General features: G+C 41.4%; 2 protein-coding genes across 2 annotated transcripts in view; one reads left to right on the top strand and one right to left on the bottom strand.

Moving 5' to 3' along the window:
- iqce (IQ motif containing E) overlaps positions 1-3203 on the bottom strand; it is a 28698-nt gene extending 25495 nt beyond the window's left edge. Inside the window, exons 1-2 of the mRNA XM_072463773.1 lie at positions 2911-3203; positions 593-634 (exon numbers count right to left, since the gene is read on the bottom strand). Coding sequence (XP_072319874.1) covers positions 593-634; positions 2911-2955 — 87 coding nt within the window. The 5' untranslated portion in view covers positions 2956-3203. The remainder of the gene's footprint in view (positions 1-592; positions 635-2910) is intronic.
- A 4976-nt stretch (positions 3204-8179) lies between these two features.
- plk1 (polo-like kinase 1 (Drosophila)) lies at positions 8180-15936 on the top strand. The gene is made up of 11 exons (XM_072463555.1): positions 8180-8575; positions 9946-10114; positions 11059-11203; positions 11278-11371; positions 12378-12606; positions 12688-12727; positions 13129-13223; positions 13358-13435; positions 13603-13757; positions 15018-15200; positions 15722-15936. The coding sequence occupies exons 1-11, from the start codon at positions 8213-8215 to the stop codon at positions 15908-15910; spliced, it is 1740 nt and encodes a 579-aa protein (XP_072319656.1). The 5' UTR covers positions 8180-8212; the 3' UTR covers positions 15911-15936.
- The last annotated feature ends 9201 nt before the right edge of the window (positions 15937-25137 follow it).

The raw sequence follows: 25137 nt of genomic DNA, 5'->3' as shown, positions 1-25137 counted from the left end.
ACATCACATTACATCACAATACATCACATTACATTACATTACATCACAATACATCACATTACATTACAATACATCACATTACATCACAATACATCACATTACATTACATCACATTACATCACATTACATCACAATACATCACATTACATCACAATACATCACAATACATCACAATACATCACATTACATTACAATACATCACAACACATCACATTACATCACAATACATCACAACACATCACATTACATCACATTACATTACAATACATCACATTACATTACAATACATCACAACACATTACATCACAATACATCACATTACATTACAATACATCACATTACATCACAATACATCACATTACATTACATCACATTACATCACATTACATCACAATACATCACAATACATCACAATACATCACATTACATCACAATACATCACATTACATTACATCACATTACATCACATTACATCACAATACATCACAATACATCACAATACATCACAACACATTACATCACAATACATCACATTACATTACAATTCATCACAATACATCACAATACACTGGGCGGAATTTGGACTGGTTACCTTTTCCAGGAAATCATCTGAAAAGCGAAAACTCTCCTCCACCTGGACAGAAAACACAAAAATACAAAGAATTTAAAATTAAAAAAAACACATGGACATTCAATGGGGGAAAAAATACTAAAATAAATTCATTCGGACTGAAATTGGACCAAATGGGACGTTTTCTTTGTGCCTTATTTTCCTTTGGATGTCTTTGGTTTTAATTAGATTTATATCCTCTGTGACCTTGTTCTGTTTTTGTGTTTTTGTTCAATGTTTTTTTTATATACAATAAAAAACGACTCACAGCAATTGCATCTGCAATAAGATTTGACTGTCCACTGTCCTATCGGTTAAACTTCCAAATATTTACTAATTCATTTTATTACAAAATTTTGGGACACAAACAAACCCTAATCACAGCATTTAGAGTGAGAACAACACGACACTCTCACTAACACACAAAGTATCTTATCACTATAGCAACCTGCAGCTTCTTGAATTTACGTTTGCCGTACCTGCACCACAAGTGGGCAGTGTAGAGCAGCGACAGGTCAGACCACGCCCTTCAATAAAATGTAGTGAGTCACATTATTATATTCAGGATTTTAATATTTTCCCTCAGTTTGACAATTTTGTTGAGGTTTATATTGTTACTTCCTGGTTGGACATGAGCAGCAGATGTGACATAATTAGATCAAGCAACCATACTGTGAACAATGACAAAATCCATATAAATAAGGCAAGGCAAGGCAAGGCAAGTTTATTTGTAGAGCACATTTCAGAGGCAACTGTTGTTGTGATTTTGGGCCTTACAAAAATAAATTGATTTGATTTGATTTCATACACAAGGCAATTCAAAGTGCTTCACACAACAGGAAAAATGCATTCAAATCACAAAGAAATTACAGAAACAGAAATACAATAAAATTAACTAAATTAAAAATTATCAATCCAACTGATTGTCTAAACTAATAAAATCACAAACCAAAGAGAAGAGTGCAAAGAAAAAATCCTTTCAGTCATATGCGCAGCTAAACAAAACTGTTTTTAGCTTAGATTTGAACATTGTCAGAGTAGAACCTGTCTCATAAGCAGTTAAGATACGACAAATAATAACACCTTTATTTTGTTGAATTCATGTTTACACTGTCAGGTAGAAATGTGTCCGTCGTGTGTGAATCGTCTCTGCATTTTGGATGGAACGTCTCTCATTGATGACATCACAGAGGGATTCTGTTAGCTCTACTTCCTGTCATTTTCAACTTTTTCTCCTCAGTTTTTCTGACACTTGACTGATGTAAAACTATGATCACTATTTACCACAGATTCTAAGCCACCAAACTAAGTCATAATTAGAAAAACACCTGTCATGTGGACTTTAAGTTATTTTAACATATCTGCACCACTTTAAAATAACTACACCTTAAATAGCCTCAATTAAGATAAGATATTCCTTTATTGTCCACACATGGGGAAATTTCATTGTTGCAACGCAGTAGATACAGAGGAAAAGGACAGATAAATTATAGGAAGTTTAAAAAACACTCTTAATAGAAGAACTCTTATAAACTAAACTCTTATAAACAAAAACTCATATAGACAAAACCTCTCATTTCCTAATAAGGAATGGAGGGAAAAATAAATAAAGATAAAGATCAAGCAAAAACAGCTAGCATAAGACAAAATAATACTAAAAATAATGGTAAAATAAAGACTCTATTTACATCAGTTGTGTGCACATGAATATGACAGTATTGCACATGAATATGACAGTATTGCACATGAATATGACTGTATTGCACATGAATATGACTGTATTGCACATGAATATGACTGTATTGCACATGAATATGACAGTATTGCATATGGTTAAGTCAGTATTGCACATGAATATGACAGTATTGCACATGAATATGACAGTATTGCACATGAATATGACAGTATTGCACATGAATATGACAGTATTGCACATGAATATGACAGTATTGCATATGGTTAAGTCAGTATTGCAAGTGTTCAAATTAAGCACAAAGAACAAATTGTTTAATAATAATGATTTGGGCTTAGTCATTTTAATTTTTCTTAATCATGAAATAGAGCTTTGTTAATGCTATTAAAAGTGTAGTTATTATCATAAAGAGTTCCATCTTAAATATGAGCAGAATTGTTTTTTTGGCTAATAGTCATATTTAGACGTCATTGTAAGTAATTAATTTGACATGTTTTAGACTAGTTTAATTTATTCAACGCTGTATACTGTGTGAGATTGCATTTTGAGAAAACCAAACTAATGATAATGTAGAAGATGACAGCACAAAAACACAGACGGTCCTCACCAGCTCCTCGCAGTCTGACGGGACCTGACTCACGTCCACAGACATCTTCACCAGAACCAGAACCAGAACCAGAACCCTCCAGAACCTCAGCTTTCTCTCATTTCCCTACGAACATGAGCCAAGTTCCAGATCTGCAGCTCGTTCCTTCTCGCTAAAGGCTGTTATGGGCTGAACAGACGCAGATCGTGCAGCGGCTAAGCGGATGTTAGCCGCTCATGCTCCGCCAGGTCCTCTGCGTTTCCCCGGTGTAAAGTGACGTTTGTGAGGATTGCACGCGGTTTAAGGAGATGTTTCGTTGTCTTGTGCCATGGAGAGGTTTGTGTTTTCACGTCGCGTTCTGTGGAGTCGTCTAGCAACGGGGGAGAAGTCAAGCTAGCGTCTGAAGCTAACGACGTGACCGGAAGTGAGCGCTTGGTTTCGGATTAAAAAGACAAATGTGGCGCGTAGTTGTGATGGTAACATGTCAGAAAGAATATTGTGCTTTTTATGGTTGAATTGTTAATAATTAAACTATTATACTTACGTTTGGTGCTTTTTGTGTCGTAGTTTTGAGAAACGTGTGGCGTTTCGACGTTTTGTGATTTTATTTTGAAAGCGCAAACTCATTGGACGTTCTCAGTCTGTACAGCTTGATGCAACAGTCAGTCGGGGGCGGGGATTCAATGGATTTTTGTTTTTAAAAAAAGATATTGCTCAATCCATAAAATAACAAAATTTAGTTATTTCTTTAATAGATCCTACATCAGATATCCAAGTGTCCACTGAATATTTATAAAATGTGTATAAAAGTTTTAAAAGAAACTAGAGTGTGAGAGTACTATCTGAGTCCTAAGAGTTACTACATAAAGATGAGTGAACAAGAGTTAAACTTATGTCCAAACCATAGACTTTTGTACAAGCGCAAATGTCCCATTCCTCATAAACTGTAAACGTTGCACCCCGGCCAAACTAAACTTAAATCATAAAGAGATGGGAAGGCAGGTTAAATAGCTTATATAGTGACTAACCAATTGTTAAAATATTCACTAACCATTATAAAAAATAATTCTATAATATTCCACATATAGCCCAAATGTTATTCTCCTTTTATATTCAGAGAATCAGAATCAAAGTGAAATGTATTGCCATTTTCAGTGAATCAGAATCAGAAAAGGTTTATTGCCATTGTCAATGAACAAAAATAAGTCATCACAATAAGATCAGAATTCACAACCAGGAACTTGCTTTGGTGTTCAAGTGCAACATACAACAATGAACAATAATAGTAGCAAAATATATCAAAAAGGGCATGCAAACATTTTTGAATTCACAAATAAAATAGACTAAATATATACACAATGTACAGTTGGTGTGAATAGTGCAAAAAAGAGTGCAATAAATGGTTATTGGTTTGAATAGTTGTTAAAGTGACAGTGTTTAAGAAGTGTTCATGAGTCCAACAACAGAGGGAAAGAAACGGATGGGCCGTTGCCTCCTGCCTGAGGGGAGGGGCCTCCTGGCTGAGGGGAGGGCCCTCCTGCCTGAGGGGAGTGGCCTCCTGCCATAGGGGAGTTGCTCAAATAGTCCATGTCCAGGGTGAGGCTGTGACTTTCCTGAAGTCCACGATCATCTCCACTGTCTTCTGGGCGTTGAACTCCAGGTTGTTCCCGCTGCACCAGCCGCTCCACCTCCTGTAGACAGACTCATCCCCGTCCCAGACGAGCCCGATGAGGGTGGTGTCGCCATGGCGATGAGGGTGATGTCATCATGGCGATGAGGATGGTGTCATCATGGCGATGATGGTGATGTCGTCATGGAGATGAGGGTGATGTCGTCGTGGTGATGAGGGTGATGTCGTCATGGTGATGAGGGTGGTGTCGCCATGGCGATGAGGGTGGTGTCGTCCACAAACTTGATCAGTTTTACAGAGTCGTGGCTGGAGGTGCAGCAGTTTGTCACAGGGAGAAGAGCAGGGGGGGAAGTACACAGCCCTGTGGAGCTCCTGTGCTGATCCCAGTGTCTGAGACGTTCTTCTCCAGCCGCACACACTGCGTCCGATCCATCAGGACGTCAGTGATCTACCAGAGCTGTGGCTCTGTAAAAGAATGCGTGTTTGTATAATGCTGTCTAGAATGAACGAGGCAAACTCATGAAAGTAGAATGGTTTTGCAGTTAATGAAGAGATATTCCAGAGCAAAGCTCACGTCACATTTATGGCTTGTCTGTCCCTTGAGTATGGACTCGTTGGGGGAAGCAAACCTTCTATTATGCTGCTCCCACAGTTTGGAACTCCTTTCAATCTAACTTGAGGTTGTGTGAAGTGGTCTCACTGAAATAAAAAACACCACCTTCCCTAAAACACTCTTCTAACAAACAGTCAAGTCAATTTCTCCCCTTTTTTCTTGTCTTTTAAAAGAATCAAGTGTGGAAATGGGTCTAAGAGCAGAAGAAGAATGATTCCAGAGTCTTCTGCTCTTGAGAGTTCTTTGGTTGGTCTGCACAAGATAAAACTCTGTGTCTCGTATAAGCATGAACATCTGAAGAAGGATGGGTCAAATGCAGAGGACCTAACTTGAGTTAAAAGGTTGTCTTAAGCTCTGGGCAATAATGTGCACATAGTTATACATGAAGACAGAAATACAACAGATATTAACATCAAATAGTGTCAAAATGTTGTATTTTCTGACCAGAAATAAGTCTGTTTGAGTAAGTCTTGAAATATTATTTTGTGTTGTTGAGATACGTCTTGCATGAATCACCCAGAACATGTTACCAAACATGTGTGGATGGATTAAACTATATATAATATATTAAACTATAATATGATGTTGAGTATGATATATTTCCAGGTCAGTTTCTGATCATTAATTATGCCTCAAATCATGTTTAATTCTGATGGCATCAATAGAGAGTTTGACGCCGTCATAATATTTATTTTTTTGTATTGAAACCAGTGACATCAGAGCCACTCCCCTCAGGTGGGAGGCCACTCCCCTCAGGTGGGAGGCCACTCCCCTCAGGTGGGAGGCCACTCCCCTCAGGTGGGAGGCCACTCCCCTCAGGTGGGAGGCCACTAAACACAGTCACTTTAACCATAATTTAACCCCTCGCTGCACTGTTCACTTTCTGCACTTCATATGTAAATTCAACTGTACATTTGTGTACATAGTAAGTCTAGTTTAAAACACTTTTTCTTTAATGTCCTTTTTGATTTTATAAATGTTGTTTTATCATTGTTCATTGTTTTATGTTGCACTGAATCACCAAAGCAAGTTCCTATGTTTGTGAATTCTGTTCATTGACAATGGAAATATACTTTTTCCATCCATCCATTCATTTTCTACCGCTTGTTCCCTTTCTGGGTCACGGGTGACTGGAGCTTATCCGGTACACGCTGGACAGTGGCCTACTCGTCGCAGGGCCAACACAGAGACATAACAGACAGTTCACTCTCACATTCATTCACTAGGGCCAATTTAGAGTCACCAATTTTGCCTGACACATGCATGTGTTTGGACGGTGGGCGGAGCTGGAGAACCCGGAGAGAACCCACAGTAACACGGGGAGAACATGCAGACTCCACCCAGAGAGATCATGTGATGTTGGTCTGGTCCGGGAATCAAACCCATGATCTCCTTCTTGGGAGAGCGCTAACCGCCTTTGCCACCGTGCATAAACCTTTTCTAAAAATCATATTTTTCTTTCCTTTTTATGTATATTTATGGAAAGCTCATTTGTTTTAAACCACTCAGAGATTAGGATAATTCTTCATTTACAGTTAAGATTTGTTGAGTTAAATGAAGACATGTATCATCTGCAAACACATTTTACAAACATTTCTAAATCATTCACAGAAATTATGAATAAAAGAGGCCCCAAAAACGAGCCCTGTGGGATCCGCTCTATTCGAGCTTTGGTTGTTAATACAAACGTTCAGTACTCTTTCCACCACCGTGTGATGACAGCTATAGAAATGTAATGTTCAGTCCTGAGCCCGACAGCAGAGGTTGAACTGTTGTATGAAACAAACGTATGAAACATAAAGTTATAAAATCCCCTTAATAATGTTTTAATAAAGCTGTTCTTTGAGCTGAGATCATCCCTGTTCAAAACCAGGACTCAAGAATAACAAAAGTACAACTACTAAACTATGCTAAAGAGGCTTTTGTTGTGTTTTTGTCCAGCTCTATTGTATAGAATAAACCAGCCCTAAATAAGGACTAAAACCCCTTTCTGTCAACTAAACCAGGATAAAACCATCTCCAAAATCAGGACTAAATCTAAATCCAGTCAGAACCAAACCCGGACTTAACGAGGACAAAACGCTGGAACCAATAAAACAAACAAGTCAGTAAAAAACGTCTAACCCAAGTCTAAACTGGAACTAAACCAGCGCCAACTCATGACTAAAATCCATTTCTGTCAAATAAACCAGGATGAAACGGTCTAAAAATCAGGACTGAATCCAAACCAGGTCTGAGTCCAAGTCAGGGCTGGAATCCCTGTCTTTGAGTTAAACCAAGACTAAATTTAAACCAGAACTAAACCTGGACCAACAACTCAACCAGAAAATAATTACCAAACCAGGTATAAAACATGTCTGAACATGGCCTAAACTCAACGTAAACTTAAATTTAACCAGCTCTCAGCCAGGACTAAACCACGAACAAACTATTCATCCAAATACATCACAACAATTCCGCATTTAACTGTATTTAAACCCGTCAAACTCGAAAAGCAGCCGCACGCGCAGCATTAAAGCCCACTTCGCCTACATTTCCCGTCAGCCCTTTGACTCAGGAAGCCGTGTCACTGCGGTCCGCCAATCACACGCCAGCACTTCGAACGCTCGCTCTGCGATTGGCCGTTTCGCGCTCGCTCTCCCGTGCTGCCTTGCGCGACGCCTCCGGAATTCAAATGTAGCCGGCCAATCAGCGTGCGCGCAGCGACAGTGGCAGCGATTTAAACTTGCGCCGGAGACAGTTGTCAGAGGACAGAGGCGACGCCGCGGCTGCACGCTCCCGGAGAGGCAAGAAAGCAAGAAGGTTAGACTGTCAACAAGTGCATTTTAGTTTTAGAGTCGTTTTTAATCCGTTTGGGGACGTGTTTGACGTGCTTTTATTCGCGTGCGGGGACTTTAGCGGAGGAATTTGACCATTACCCGTTGGCGAGGTCGAAACGTGTCAAATCGTCACGTAACCACGGCAGAAATTGTTTTTTTAAAGGCGAACGGTGCAAGAACGTCACGTAACCACGGCAGCAATAGGGATTTAGACGCGCTTTATTTGCTTTTAAAGGGGGTATAAAAAACACTAGTGCCGAGATGAGCGCAGGCGTCGCCAAGCCCAGTTCTGCGGCCGCACATGGCGACCCCAAATCGGCTCCGCTCAAGGAGATCCCCGACGTGCTGGTGGACTCCCGCACCGCGCGCCGCTACTCCCGGGGCCGCTTCCTGGGCAAGGGGGGCTTCGCCAAGTGCTTCGAGATCACGGACCTGCAGAGCAAGCAGGTGTTCGCCGGGAAGATCGTGCCCAAAGCGCTGATCATGAAGGACCACCAGCGCGAGAAGATGACCTCCGAGATCGCCATCCACAAGAGCCTGAGCCACGCCAACGTGGTGGGCTTCCACGGCTTCTTCGAGAACGAGGACTTCGTGTTCGTGGTGCTGGAGCTGTGCAGGAGACGGGTGAGTTCTGGCCCCTCTTATCTCTGTCTCACCCTGGAACGCCCTTTGTCTGACACTCTGGTCTTTGGTCACTTGGAAATGGAGAGAGTGAAGTGGGACATGATGTGATTTCACTGGAGAAACTGGGATTAACCTCCAGAAAATGTGAAAAGTCTAATGGAAACGAGTCTGCTTTGTTTAAACTCTTTAAATACTCTCATTACAATTCAAAAAAAAAAATGCAATATTGATGCAAAATATTAAGGATCTGATCTGTAAAGTGACAAAAAAAAAAAACAGGCATCCATTTTGAATTCCCAGTACAGGACCATCATTTACTTTACTATGACAAGGGGCAGACTGTTACACTTGTATTTGAGGTTCACAACAATATAATTTGGTTTAGTTTAATAAATCTGTAGATAAAATGTAAAACTATTGTGGTTGTCCGTTATCTCCCTTTTTTAAATGAACAAATCGTGTTAAAGACCTTTTTAGTAAATGTGTTTAAATCTGCTCTGATGTCACACTCATGTGTCAGTGCTTTACTTAACTAAACTACCTGAATTTTCATATTCTGAGGTTATTCGCAGTTTCTCCAGTGAAAAAGCATTATGTTAGAATTCTCATCAATCACAACACAACTGAGTAAACTAATGAAGAAAAGCAGTTGTATCGGAGTAAAAAGCTCTTGAAAGTATTTTTTTTTGCACAATAAACTCATTAATGCACACAGAACGTGCCAAAGCGGGCGCATGTTCTCGAGTTTTAAACGTTTTTAATGCTTAGTCTCCGTAGTAGAAAAATTCAGTTTTATCATCTGGACTCTGAAAAAACAAATGCCACCGAACCGTTTTTCTACAATGAAACTCTCCTGGACGAATGAGGGACCAAACCGAGAGTCTCTGTAATATTAATTAATTATATTTCCGGTGTTCTGGACACCGGTCCCACCTGCTCAACTTCACACCACTTAAACGGTGTTGATTGTTGAGACACGTCACCGTGGAAACCAGGACCTGCACCTACATGTTTACTCTTCCATCCATGAGGCGGCGTTTACTTCAAATGCATTTGCTCCTCAAGATCGGCACCAAGCTTTACTCTAGTTCTAAACCTGATCTATTAGTTTTAATGCCAAAAACTGAGGCATAATTTGTATTTTTGTGCCAATTTTCAGTAGGATCTAGTTCAAGTATTTAATAAATTCTCCAAACCAAATAAAGCATGACGTTTAAAAGTAGCTATGTCCATTTTTTTTAGATTTGTCTTGGATATGTTTAACTTTGGCCAGTTTACACATAAAAAGCCTTATTTCTAAATGGCAAAATGATAAACTGGTTTGTGCATGTGGTTTTTCTTGAATAAACAGTAAACGTGGTGTGTTTCAGTCGCTGCTGGAGCTGCACAAACGCCGTAAAGCCGTGACGGAGCCCGAGGCGCGGTACTTCATGCTGCAGCTCCTGAAGGGCGTCCAGTACCTCCACAACAACCGCATCATCCACAGAGACCTGAAGCTGGGCAACATCTTCCTCAACGACGACATGGTGCTCAAGATCGGTAAGTGCAGCTGCTGATCACACCACACGTGCAGGGACGTCGCCTTTAAACGGCTAATCGTGGTTATTCGGGTCAAAATGGCACCGTAAAAACTAATTGTGACTAGTTTAGATGCAAAATAATGTGCTTTCTATTTCATCTGGACCCTGAAGAGTGCAGCCGAATGTACAGTGGGTTTTATGTGGCAGTTTATACCACAATAACTTTAATAAGGTTGATTTCTTAAAGCTGGTCAAGTATTAATGGAGACGTGATGTGTGAAAATGATTTTATTGTCACTTTGAGAAAATTGTGAATAATCCTAACGGTCCAATTTGATATCGTGACGGCCCTTGATACACATTTGTGCAAAGTTAAACCCAAACGGGCAGAGAACTAACGGGGGCCCCTGAGAACTGTGATACTCTGCGATGCGTAGCAACAGCATTTGTATGTTGGATGCACAAAGTTTCCCTCGAGTTTAAAGAGTTTAAAAAGACCAAATGAAAATCTGTTTGGATTAAGCAATGACATTTAGTCCTTAAACATCCAGGGTGACCAGACGTCCCCTTGTACGCTCCCTGTTTTGAGCCCTGCGTCAGTAAAGTAGAAAGTACGCAAGGAAAATTAGTAACTAGTTACTCTTTTTTTTTATTAATGATTATTTTATTTTTTACAAAACTTAATTCAACAGTTTATAACGCTGATTTAGGTCGTTTTACACCACGTTCGACTTACTCTGATCCAGGTTTTAAAAAAAATATACTCCTAGAAAAGTACTTTTACCCAAAAAAAAAATCTGCTCTATTTGAGCGTTTGTACAGAGGTACTTTACCACATTATGTCCACATATTGAACATTTAGTTTCATTGACACTAGTTTAGAAGGTCTTCTCCCTCAGAGCTTAAACACTAACGATAAAAAAGCATCACATTTGTCCTGACTGTAACCGTGGTAACCTGCAGGAGACTTCGGGCTGGCCACAAAGATCCAGTTCGACGGCGAGCGGAAGAAGACCCTGTGCGGCACGCCCAACTACATCGCCCCCGAAGTGCTGTGCAAGAAGGGCCACAGCTACGAGGTGGACGTGTGGTCGCTGGGCTGCATACTGTAGGTCCCACACTCCAGCAGGGGGCGCGGGGTGGTCCCAGGGGCCCCGAGTGAACGCTCTGGTCTGGTTCCAGGTACACGCTGCTGGTGGGGAAGCCTCCGTTTGAGACGTCCTGCCTGAAGGAGACTTACAGCCGCATCAAGAAGAACAACTACACCATCCCCTGGGTAACCACGCCTCCTAACAAATGTGTTTATAGTGTGTAAGAGAATCACTACTTTGTCTTGATTTTCATTCAGATTTTTACTTTAGACATGAGCCAGAAAGTCTTGTGTCATTTAACTCTATAAATAGCCACGTTTCTTCATCTGAACTCAATCGAATGATTTTACAAAGACTCGACCTCAGTTTGAAAATGGCACAAATCTCTGTTAAAGTTGAATTAATTGTCTTGCCCTAGTTTTCGTACAAAGTGCAGTTCCTTCGAGGGCGGTAAAAGTATCGCTATTGCAGTGTTGGCTGACGTAGTAATTTATAGTCGAGGCTAATTATTATTAAAAACGTTAATTTTAAAGCGCAAATAATAATGCCCCCACAAGATGAAACTGGACCAAACGAGTCCAAATGTGACTTACATTTCCAGAACAGACAGTTTTACAAAATGAGTTGTTTGTTTATGGTAGAGCATGTAGTGAACTGAAGGGGGCAGCATCCTCCTGTCCCAGATGGGTTGGGTCTAGATCTAACCCCCGCTGAGTGAGACCGGTCCGCTCGGTCCAAATCCTCTCTTGTCCCTGACCCAGTGCCGCCATATTGGAGCCAACTCTAACTTCCGTGAGGCAGCTGGGGTTTGATCTGATACTGACCGTCCCAGATCACTGCAGACGTTTCCCTCAGTGCTTCTCAAACTGTGGGCCGAGGCAACTCTATAGACCTAAAGATAACTGTAGCTGTGAGAGGATCCAGAGAGCATTGATTACATTTAGTTTCAGGTGGACGCGATTGACGGGTGCATTAGCCAATCAGGGACACGCATGGGCCGACGGCAACACACATGGCTGCTTACGAGGAGACGTGAAATATCGTCGAAAGTTGAAAAAATAAACAGACTTGAGGCATAAAACGAGCAGCGTGAATAAATGGTATGGAAATGGGTGCGGTCTCGCTGCGGCCTTCAGGAGGACGAACTGGTCATAGAAAGTATGACCGCTCACGTCCCTCTCCCGCCCGCAGCACATCAACCCGGCGGCCTCGTCCCTGATCAAGCGCATGCTGCACGCCGACCCCACGCAGCGGCCCACCGTCACCGAGCTGCTGACCGACGAGTTCATGGTCAGCGGCTACGCGCCCATGCACCTGCCCACCACCTGCCTCACCGTGCCCCCGCGCTTCTCCATCGCCCCGTCCAGCGCCCCGGAGCTGCAGGGCCAGAGGCAGCCGCTCACCGCCATCGACAACCACGGTAACCGAGGGCGACCACGGCAACGCAGGAGGAGGATGTGGCGTTTCTGTGGCTAATGTGCTGTTTATTTGTTTTTTGCAGCGGGAACGGAGAAGATGGAGCTGAAGGAGGAGCCACAGAAGTGAGTGAGCCGAGGGGTGAAGGGTCGTGATGCGGGAGGAGGTTGGGTTTTATTTGTTGTGCTGATGACCACCGGGGGCAGAAGTGGGGGATGTCGCCATATATCCAATTAAATGTTCCAATTTATTGAGCGAAACGTCACAATTTAACTTTTCACTATTTTATAGAGGCCGAGACTAAAAAATGACAGTTTAAGTTTCCTTCTATTCCATTATCAGACTTCATTTATTCATTTTCTACCGCTGCTTTCCACCAGGGGTCGCAAATGACTGTAGCCTCTGGTGACTTTGGGCCTTAGTCGGGCGCTTTAGAGGGTCTTGATCTGTCTCGGAGCTCGTAGAAGATGCTGTGGGACATTGGTCGTAGTTGTATGTATTTCTCACACGTGGTGTTTGTGTCCAGGGGGCCCGAGCAGGAGAGCCACCTCAAAGACCTCCTGCAGCAGCTCATCAGACTCATCTCAGCCAAGCCTTCAGAGAGGACCAACATCCGCCAAGGTCTGTGTCTGCGGGAGTGACCGTCGACCTCTAACACGACGTGGTGATGGACGAGTGACTGACCCGATGCCAGAACGGTCACTTCAGTCGGTCATGATCTACAAACGAGCTGACCCTGTGCCCTTGTGTTTCAGAGGAGGCGGAGGACCCGGCCTGCATCCCCATCTTCTGGATCAGCAAATGGGTGGACTACTCCGATAAATACGGTCTCGGTAAGAACCTTTTGAGACGCAAAGCTAATGTTGTGTTTTCTGTATTTGGAGACGCTGGGGCCGTGTTTTAGTTGATGTAAAAACACGTGTAATTGTATAAATGCAAAATGATCTGTTTAATGCCGGTGAAAGGTCCTGACACTGCTGCTCTGTGCTGCCCCCTGCAGGATACCAGCTGTGCGACAACAGCGTGGGCGTGCTGTTCAACGACTACACGCGCCTCATCATGTACGCCGACGGGGACAGTCTGCAGTACATCGACAAGACCACGGCCGAGTCCTACCTCAGCGTGCGCTCCTACCCCCAGCCTCTCAACAAGAAGGTCTGTACCGGCGACGCACGCAACGACCTGGGCCTGAACGTAACAAACTTAAATGACTTTATGCAAGTTAGTCTTAGTTCTATGTGGATGCTGTTGCACAAATCTGCAGCAGGTGAAGGGTCCATATTCATGCAGCAGCAGGAACATGGACTGGATCTGATTCTGATATGAAATGTTTCTGCTAAAACAATATAAACTCTATTTGTAGCTTAAAGGCGTAATGGACCATTTTTTTGGCGATTTGAGAACTGTCGAAAGTGCACATGCCACTCCCCCGTGCCGACTGATTCAACACACACACGTGCGCTTGTTGGCGCGACGCATCGCATCTCTCGTAGATTTCAGTCTTCTGAGTCAGCTCGAACTGTCTTTATTCGTGTTCCTTTTGTCCCGTACACTGAGGGAACTATATTATGATGGATCACTGCGCTTAGAAACGTGGGATGAGGCTGCAGGTGAGCGGTAGGTGCATTTTATGATTGTTACGTGGCAGGACTAATCGGCCGTCCACGCCACCAGGAAATGAGACTAAGATTTGAGCCAAAATAACCGTCCATTCAACCTTTAAGCAATTAAACACTGTAGTTTGATCAGAAATTAACAAATATAAATAATATTTCGTGGCCCACATTAAAACATCTGGCGGACTAGATGAGGCCAGCGAGTGGCTTAACAGTTAGAGTGTCAGAGGCGCTCGCTCAGAAGCTTCTGCGCAAACAATGCTCTTACTACGGCAACGCGTACAGGGACAAACTACAGCTTTTACATGTCATTTACCTTTTTTAAATGTTTGAAAACTAAACCTTAACTTGTAATAAACCAAATGCATCAGAAACTTTATGGTCAAAGTATGACTAAACTTTACAAAGTCTTGACTTTCTCACCATTTTTAAATGATAAATCTAGTCACGCAAACGACTTCAATGAGTGACTCAAATTTGGGAATGACATCCCCTGGAACTGCTCATAAAGGGCTAACCCTTTATGAGTGAATATTATGTTTGTCTGACTCGCATTTACCGTATTATCCCAACTATAAGTCGACCAAGCAAAAAAATATAACTACCAAAAAATGCATAATAAAGAAGAAAAGCATGAGATGAGGTTTAAAGTGTGAAAATGACAAATGTCACACGTCGTACCTCGACCAAAACTCTGAAAAAAGAAGCGACTTATAGTCTGGAAAATACGGTAAACCTCTTATTGTGGTCTCTGGACTCACAGTTCGGGCGCTGATCCTTGTGTCCTTGTCCCGCACAGATCACGCTGATCAAGTACTTCCGTAACTACATGAGCGAGCACCTGCTGAAGACCGGGGCCAACGTGGTGCGGCGGGAGGGCGACGAGCTGGCCCGGATGCCCTACCTGTCCCTGTGGTTCAGGACCAAGAGCGCCATCGTCATGCACCTGACCAACGGCACCGTGCAGATCAACTTCTTCCAGGTCAGGACCCGTGCGGGCGTGGCTAATGCCCGCTCATCACTTCTAAACATTTCATTTGACGTCTAAAGAGTCTTCAGAAAACACTTTTAATTCAACTCAATCTTTTAGAGTAAAACATGAGCTAAATTATGAACGTTTGTTTAATGTAGTTATTTCAGGGATGAAACCATCGTTTTTCTTTAAGTGAATTGAACAATTGTTTAGTTTGAGTCAAACATTTTTAAAAATTGACTCACGATCTGAAGTGATGCGCATGAGTCCGTCCTGGAGCGTTTACGGGCGACTGGTCCAAAGTGACATGAGATGTAAAGACTATTCAATATTTCTGGTTATTCAGGTCACAATATAATCAACAAAAAATGCAATTGTGACAATTTTTAGGTATTTTATGTTCAATTTTTTTTTACCCATAAATGGACCCAGTTTCTCCAGTGTAAACACTCCTCCATAATCACAAAGCGTTGTCATAGCCTCACTTGACGGTTCCGTTCCGTGTTGACCCGTCTCCATGGTTTCCACAGGACCACACAAAGATGATCCTGTGCCCGCTGATGGGCGCCGTCACCTACATCAACGAGAAGAAGGACTTCCGCACGTACAAGATGTCGCTGCTGGAGGAGTTCGGCTGCAGTAAAGAGCTGGCCAGCCGCATCCGTTACGCTAAGCTCATGGTGGAGAAGCTCATGGAGCCCTCGGCAACGCCACAGTAGCTCCGCCCACGGTGCCTTGACCCTGCGGAGCGAGCCCACCTGTACAGTTTAGAATCGGGACCCTCTGCTTTTATGTTGAATTGTATATTTAACTGATGCTTCACTGAATGATTTTATTTCTTCTGTTCGTCTGTATAAATGTTGATGTCTTTATCATTGGTTTTAGATGTTTTAACACTGTACAGTTGTGTACATACTTTGGCTTCTTTAAAACATGTGTGTATCCAAGTTTGAATAAAGATTGTTTCTGTCTGACATCACTGCAGCGCGTCTGCTTCATGTGGGTTTAAACCAGCTTCAATGTGACTTTCTATGAGGTCACAACACGCCCTTATGGTGAGTTTATTTGTACAGCACATTTCATACACCAGACAATTCAGAGTGCATTTAAATCACAAAACTGGGGCCAAAGAGTGCAGAGAAAATCCTTTCCGCTTCCTGCTCCTGTGGACTGAAACTCGGGGCCAAACTTAAGAAATGAAACTAAACTAATCCGGAAAAGAAAATCCCCAAACTGAGTGAGAATTACATAGTTCCACGTTCTCTGTGGTTTGGGACGACTAAACACATCGATACTTGCCTGTTGCATCTCAAGTCAAGGCCCCGACTCAGCTTTTATATAGTGCACATGCTCATACAGATTTGAACCCCTAATCACTGACCTCCTCACTCCTACAAAAAGTACCCCTTTTCACTGACAAAGCCAGAAAATATACCCTTTTTCACTTTAAAAGTTAGAAAAGTGCACTGAAACATTACCATAGTATTTGAAAATTCTCATTTTATTTCAAAGATATACAAGTACACCATATTTATAGCGATGAGTTGTGATCAAAATAGCTCACTATGTTCAAGCACATGAACATAACTCACATATGCAAGGCAGACATTTTATGTACAGATATTTAGCACATACGTTTTTTTAATGTACACAAGTTTCATGGCACAAAACTCGACACTCAATGTAAAAACATTTTGCTTATATATAATCAGCCTCGATCACAATATCCTCATGAGCATCTCACAAACATTTAAAACATGAACTTCAGTCAGTGAAAATTAATTCAACATTTTACTCCCTAAAAGGTGTTTCACTGTAAAATAAAGCACAGTTCTAGCTTCTTTATTCACCTGTTTAAATTTGGAGGAAAAGTCAATGCATACACTGTAAAACATGGTACTAACATTAAAACAACCCATCTGAATGAGTTCACTGTATTTAAAAGCATGGCACCATCATGCTCAAGACTAGCTTTTAATTCACATGTCGACATCTGGATGATAAAAAATATGTAGCGCCACTCAACAGACAGAAACTGCAAAATAATATCTCTAAATGAATATATAATGAATAATGCTTATCTATGACTACTGGTAGCAATAATCATATATCAGAAGAAGAGAACAAAATATAAGTTACAGCCACATTTTGCAGGACAAATAACATACTGTTTGACTCTGTACAGCTTCCAATACTGGCTTGAATTGTGTGAGATTTTTTTTCCTGTAGATAGAAGCACAAGAATATCGCAGGTAACATGACAGTTTCTGACTATATACTGGCTTCAATACTGGTTTGGCTTAGATATACATCACTGTAACAGGATATGCAAGATTCATTTGTTTTGCAGGTAAAATAACTTACTTTAGGACTCTATAATGCAATTAATCCTGGTTTGTTTTCCATGAGCTAAAGCACCAAAAACGTGCAGTGTACACCATCTTCTCATGTACAAACTAAGTTTGAAATATGACACATTTTCTTGCTCGATTGGATCTTCTGGTTGGAACTGGTTGTACCTCCACTACTCTTCATCCTTCGTCACTGATTGTTTCACGTCTAGCTTGGTTTACACTTGGCTCCTCCGCTCAACCCTCGCAATGTGAAACTGCCTAGAAACTGCACTTGATGTAAGGCACACTACAGAGATCAACGATTCTATTGGATACAGCAGTGATCCCTGGTTTATATGTGAAGTTTCCCTCGTTTTGCTGCTACATATTGAGATGGACGTCAATTTTCCTCCCCTGAAGGCTTATTGGATTTCTGTATTCTATTTTGCTTCTCAGACCGTGTTTCACCTGACGTTGCAATCCTGTACTCCTCTGGTGAAGAATAAGCCTGGATTTAATCATTTGTTGAGGGGTTCAGATAAATGCTTTAGTACATCATCATAATCAACATTCCTACACAAACTAAGATTATGGCACACAAGATTAGATTTACAGCCCGGATTTACAGCTTTAATTTCGTTTGTGCCATTTTGATGGATGGATTATCTTAAGTCAAATAAATTGGATTTTGCTACAAAATTTCACCTTTCTCTTCCATCATTGATCTGTTTCCTGTTGATATGCCCATCAGCCAATCAGAGACAAGGATATCTCCAAGCAGTGCTGCCTCCTAGTGAATGGACTTGTAGTTCCTGCTTTGAATTGCCTTGTGTACGAAATGTGCTCTACAAATAAACTTGCCTGGCCTTGCCTAGTTAGGCAAACATTTCTAAAAGTGATGCAGTGCTGCCTCCTATTGCAGAGGCTAGTAACAGGCTAAACATTTCTGACATATACACAAAAACACTTTTGACTGTCAACAAACAAAAAAATCACCAAGATTGCTTGAAAAAGTACCCTATTTGCAGAAAAAGGTAAAAAAAAAAGGACCCCTAATCACGGAACCACGCGGATCCGCGGAAACGTCCGGAAAACCCCCCTTTTCCGCGATTTTTTGTACGAGCAAAAAGACATTAGTTTTCATGGCTGTGCCATACATTTGACAACATAAAACCCAGTATTTACATTTAGTCCTGTGCAAAATACGCACACAATAGAAATAACTGCAAATTGCCGTGAATAGTGAGTGAAATGTCCATAAGAAGCAGTTCATCAACATCCAGTTTCATCCACGTTCAGAGGTGATTTTGTGGGATCGGACTTAGACTTCGCTGCACAGACCCACGTTGAATAGAACAGAGGTGGAAGCATTTAGTTACATTTACTTTTTCAAGAAATAGTAAATCTTGGCGTTCGGATTTAAAATGAACCGGGACAAAACCAATATGAAAATCCCTTTAGAGCTTTACCAGGGCTTGAACTCACGACACTTAGACTCAAAGTCATGAATCATCCAGTCTTGGACTCACGAACACTCTCTTACTGCACAAATGACATGTTTCACGTTTAAAACATTTAAACATGAAAAGAACGACATGAATAAAGTGAAGACGCCTGTCAAGCCAAACTTCATACCCCCCGGATCCGCCACTGTGAGAGGCACTGAAACAGTACGGTCACTTTAAAGTAGTAGTCATTGATGATGCAGATTCTCAGTTTCATAAAAACCTAATCATTAAGTATAAAAATGATTTTGCTATGTTGGAGCTAACGAAAATATTGCTGTATACGCACATTTCTGACACCGATCCTAATCTCAAATTTTGCGTTGCGTTAATTGAAGGCGAAGTCCCAGTCGGAACAGAGGCTCTTCCCCCCTAACTACTAATACTACTAATACTACTAATACTACTAATACTACTAATACTACCAATACTACCAATACTACTAATACTACTAATACTACTAATACTACTAATACTACTAATACTACCAATACTACCAATACTACTAATACTACTAATACTACTAATACTACTAATACTACCAATACTACCAATACTACCAATACTACTAATACTACTAATACTACTAATACTACTAATACTACCAATACTACCAATACTACCAATACTACCAATACTACCAATACTACCAATACTACTAATACTACTAATACTACCAATACTACCAATACTACTAATACTACTAATACTACTAATACTACCAATACTACCAATACTACCAATACTACCAATACTACCAATACTACTAATACTACTAATACTACTAATACTACTAATACTACCAATACTACCAATACTACTAATACTACTAACACTACTAATACTACTAATACTACTAATACTACTAATACTGCTAATACTACTAATACTACTAATACTACCAATACTACCAATACTACTAATACTACTAATACTACTGATACTACTAATACTACTAATACTACTAATACTGCTAATACTACTAATACTACTAATACTACTAATACTACTAATACTACCAATACTACCAATACTACTAATACTACTAATACTACTGATACTACTAATACTACTAATACTACTAATACTACTAATACTACTAATACTACTAATACTACCAATACTACTAATACTACTAATACTACTGATACTACTAATACTACTAATACTACTAATACTACTAATACTACCAATACTACCAATACTACTAATACTACTAATACTACCAATACTACTAATACTACTAATACTACTAACACTACTAATACTACTAATACTACTAATACTACTAATACTACTGATACTACCGATACTACCGATACTACTAATACTACTGATACTACTAATACTACTAATACTACTAATACTACTAATACTACCAATACTACCAATACTACTAATACTACTAATACTACCAATACTACCAATACTACTAATACTACTAATACTGCTAATACTACTGATACTACTGATACTACTAATACTACTAATACTACTAATACTACTAACACTACTAACACTACTAATACTGCTAATACTGCTAATACTGCTAATACTACTAATACTACTAACACTACTAACACTGCTAATACTGCTAATACTGCTAATACTGCTAATACTGCTAATACTACTAATACTACCAATACTACTAATACTACCAATACTACCAATACTACCAATACTACCAATACTGCCAATACTACCAATACTACTAATACTACTAATACTACCAATACTACCAATACTACCAATACTACTAATACTACCAATACTACCAATACTACCAATACTACTAATACTACCAATACTACCAATACTACCAATACTACCAATACTACTAATACTACTAATACTACCAATACTACTAATCCTACCAATACTACCAATACTACCAATACTACCAATACTACCAATACTACTAATACTACTAATACTACCAATACTACTAATAGTACCAATACTACTAATACTAGCAATACTACCAATACTACTAATACTACCAATACTACCAATACTACCAATACTACCAATACTACTAATACTACTAATACTACCAATACTACTAATACTACCAATACTACTAATACTACCAATACTACCAATACTACTAATACTACTAATACTACTAATACTACCAATACTACCAATACTACCAATACTACTAATACTACTAATACTACCAATACTACCAATACTACCAATACTACTAATACTACCAATACTACTAATACTACTAATACTACTAATACTACCAATACTACCAATACTACCAATACTACTAATACTACTAATACTACCAATACTACTAATACTACTAATACTACCAATACTACTAATACTACCAATACTACCAATACTACTAATACTACTAATACTACTAATACTACCAATACTACTAATACTACTAATACTACTAATACTACCAATACTACTAATAATACTAATACTACCAATACTACTAATACTACCAATACTACCAATAATACTAATACTACTAATACTACTAATACTACCAATACTACCAATACTACTAATACTACTAATACTACCAATACTACTAATACTACTAATACTACCAATACTACTAATACTACTAATACTACCAATACTACCAATAATACCAATACTACTAATACTACCAATACTACTAATACTACCAATACTACCAATAATACTAATACTACCAATACTACCAATACTACCAATACTACTAATACTACCAATACTACCAATACTACCAATACTACCAATACTACCAATACTACTAATACTACCAATACTACTAATACTACTAATACTACCAATACTACCAATAATACTAATACTACTAATACTACCAATACTACCAATACTACCAATACTACCAATACTACCAATACTACTAATACTACCAATACTACCAATACTACCAATACTACCAATACTACCAATACTACCAATACTACCAATACTACCAATACTACCAATACTACCAATACTACTAATACTACTAATACTACCAATACTACCAATACTACCAATACTACCAATACTACCAATACTACTAATACTACCAATACTACCAATACTACTAATACTACTAATACTACCAATACTACCAATACTACCAATACTACTAATACTACCAATACTACCAATACTACCAATACTACTAATACTACCAATACTACCAATAATACTAATACTACTAATACTACCAATAATACTAATACTACTAATACTACCAATACTACCAATACTACCAATACTACCAATACTACTAATACTACCAATACTACCAATACTACTAATACTACTAATACTACCAATACTACCAATACTACCAATACTACTAATACTACCAATACTACCAATACTACCAATACTACTAATACTACCAATACTACCAATAATACTAATACTACTAATACTACCAATAATACTAATACTACTAATACTACTAATACTAAACATGTTTCATGATCACGGTGAAAAACCTTCAAGTTCCCTTCAGCGTCTGCTGCTGAGCCTGAACACTGTCGTCAAACAAGGTGCAGTTACTGCGACCGAAATAGACAAACAATGGCTGAAACAATTCTGCAGAGGGTTCTGGGTTACAACTTGAACAAAAGAGCGATAATCCTCCATCTTTTGCGGAACTTCTCCTTCTAAGAACTGAAGAGGACAGGCAACAAGTAAAGGAGAGCTTGATGAGGAAACACATCAGTTCCATCAAGCAGCGAGCAACTCTACACGCTCAAAGCACATGTCCCTGTAGCCATGCAGACTCTGCTTCAATCAATGAGCTGAAACAGCTCAAACCACCCCGACTCGCTCAGACCACCCCGACTCGCTCAGACCACCCCGACTCGCTCAGACCACCCCGACTCGCTCAGACAACCCCGACTTCGAAAACCACCAATCGCAGCAAAGCACATTCTCGCACCAGGAGGCAGCCAGAGTACAAGGCCAAGACCCGGATTCTGTTTCAAGTGTGGAGAAGATGGCCACATCGCTACGACATGCAGCCAACCAGCCAATCCTACACTTCACCTCAGACCGTCACCTCAGACCATCACCTCAGACCGTCACCTCAGACCATCACCTCAGACCATCACCTCAGACCATCACCTCAGACCATCACTTCAGACCATCACCTCAGACCATCACTTCAGACCATCACCTCAGACCATCACCTCAGACCATCACCTCAGACCATCACCTCAGACCATCACCTCAGACCATCACCTCAGACCATCACTTCAGACCATCACCTCAGACCATCACTTCAGACCATCACCTCAGACCATCACCTCAGACCATCACCTCAGACCATCACTTCAGACCATCACCTCAGACCATCACCTCAGACCATCACTTCAGACCATCACCTCAGACCATCACCTCAGACCATCACCTCAGACCATCACCTCAGACCATCACCTCAGACCATCACTTCAGACCATCACCTCAGACCATCACTTCAGACCATCACTTCAGACCATCACCTCAGACCATCACCTCAGACCATCACTTCAGACCATCACCTCAGACCATCACCTCAGACCATCACCTCAGACCATCACTTCAGACCATCACCTCAGACCATCACTTCAGACCATCACCTCAGACCATCACTTCAGACCATCACCTCAGACCATCACCTCAGACCATCACCTCAGACCATCACCTCAGACCATCACCTCAGACCATCACCTCAGACCTCTGGACGACCTTCTTGAAGTCGAAGGCGTAAACGGACGAGCAGTACCTTATCTGGGCTACATCAATCTCAACATCCCTTTTCCTCCCGACTTCCTGGTTTCTCCAACAGACGTCGCCACGTTGGCTCTGCAAGTGCCTGACTTTGAAACCATCAGCCATTTGTCCTGATGGGGACGAACACGCTGGACATTGTCTTACGCAGTCCACAATGAACCAAGTCCTGACTTCAGCCCAGTTCCTTATGGTTACCATGTCCTGAAAATACTTGATGACATGAATTAAACAGAGAAGAGAATCATAGAATTGTGACTCCACCTCCTCGTGCCGTGTGACTCCACCTCCTCGTGCCTTGTGACTCCACCTCCTCGTGCCGTGTGACTCCACCTCCTCGTGCCGTGTGACTCCACCTCCTCGTGCCTTGTGACTCCACCTCCTCGTGCCTTGTGACTCCACCTCCTCGTGCCTTGTGACTCCACCTCCTCGTGCCGTGTGACTCCACCTCCTCGTGCCGTGTGACTCCACCTCCTCGTGCCTTGTGATTCCACCTCCTCGTGCCGTGTGACTCCACCTCCTCGTGCCTTGTGACTCCACCTCCTCGTGCCGTGTGACTCCACCTCCTCGTGCCGTGTGACTCCACCTCCTCGTGCCGTGTGACTCCACCTCCTCGTGCCGTGTGACTCCACCTCCTCGTGCCGTGTGACTCCACCTCCTCGTGCCGTGTGACTCCACCTCCTCGTGCCGTGTGACTCCACCTCCTCGTGCCGTGTGACTCCACCTCCTCGTGCCGTGTGACTCCACCTCCTCGTGCCTTGTGACTCCACCTCCTCGTGCCGTGTGACTCCACCTCCTCGTGCCGTGTGACTCCACCTCCTCGTGCCGTGTGACTCCACCTCCTCGTGCCGTGTGACTCCACCTCCTCGTGCCGTGTGACTCCACCTCCTCGTGCCTTGTGACTCCACCTCCTCGTGCCGTGTGACTCCACCTCCTCGTGCCGTGTGACTCCACCTCCTCGTGCCGTGTGACTCCACCTCCTCGTGCCGTGTGACTCCACCTCCTCGTGCCGTGTGACTCCACCTCCTCGTGCCGTGTGACTCCACCTCCTCGTGCCGTGTGACTCCACCTCCTCGTGCCGTGTGACTCCACCTCCTCGTGCCGTGTGACTCCACCTCCTCGTGCCTTGTGACTCCACCTCCTCGTGCCTTGTGACTCCACCTCCTCGTCGTCGCTCTAGTGTTTCTCGTGTCGTCGTTCTAGTGTCTCTCGTGTCGTCCCTCTAGTGTCTTTCGTGTTGTCCCTCTAGTTTCTCTCGTATCTTCACTGTCACTCTAGTCCTTCTAGTGTCTTTCGTGTTGTCCCTCTAGTTTCTCTCGTATCTTCAGTCACTCTAGTCCCTCTAGTGTCTCT

The sequence above is a fragment of the Eucyclogobius newberryi genome, unplaced genomic scaffold (assembly GCF_026437365.1).
Source record: "Eucyclogobius newberryi isolate DKJ021-1_F unplaced genomic scaffold, fEucNew1.0.hap1 SCAF_4, whole genome shotgun sequence".
In the NCBI taxonomy this organism is placed as follows: domain Eukaryota; kingdom Metazoa; phylum Chordata; class Actinopteri; order Gobiiformes; family Gobiidae; genus Eucyclogobius; species Eucyclogobius newberryi.
Note: the sequence above shows the minus strand (reverse complement) of the source record. Positions and strands in the feature narration are given on the sequence as shown.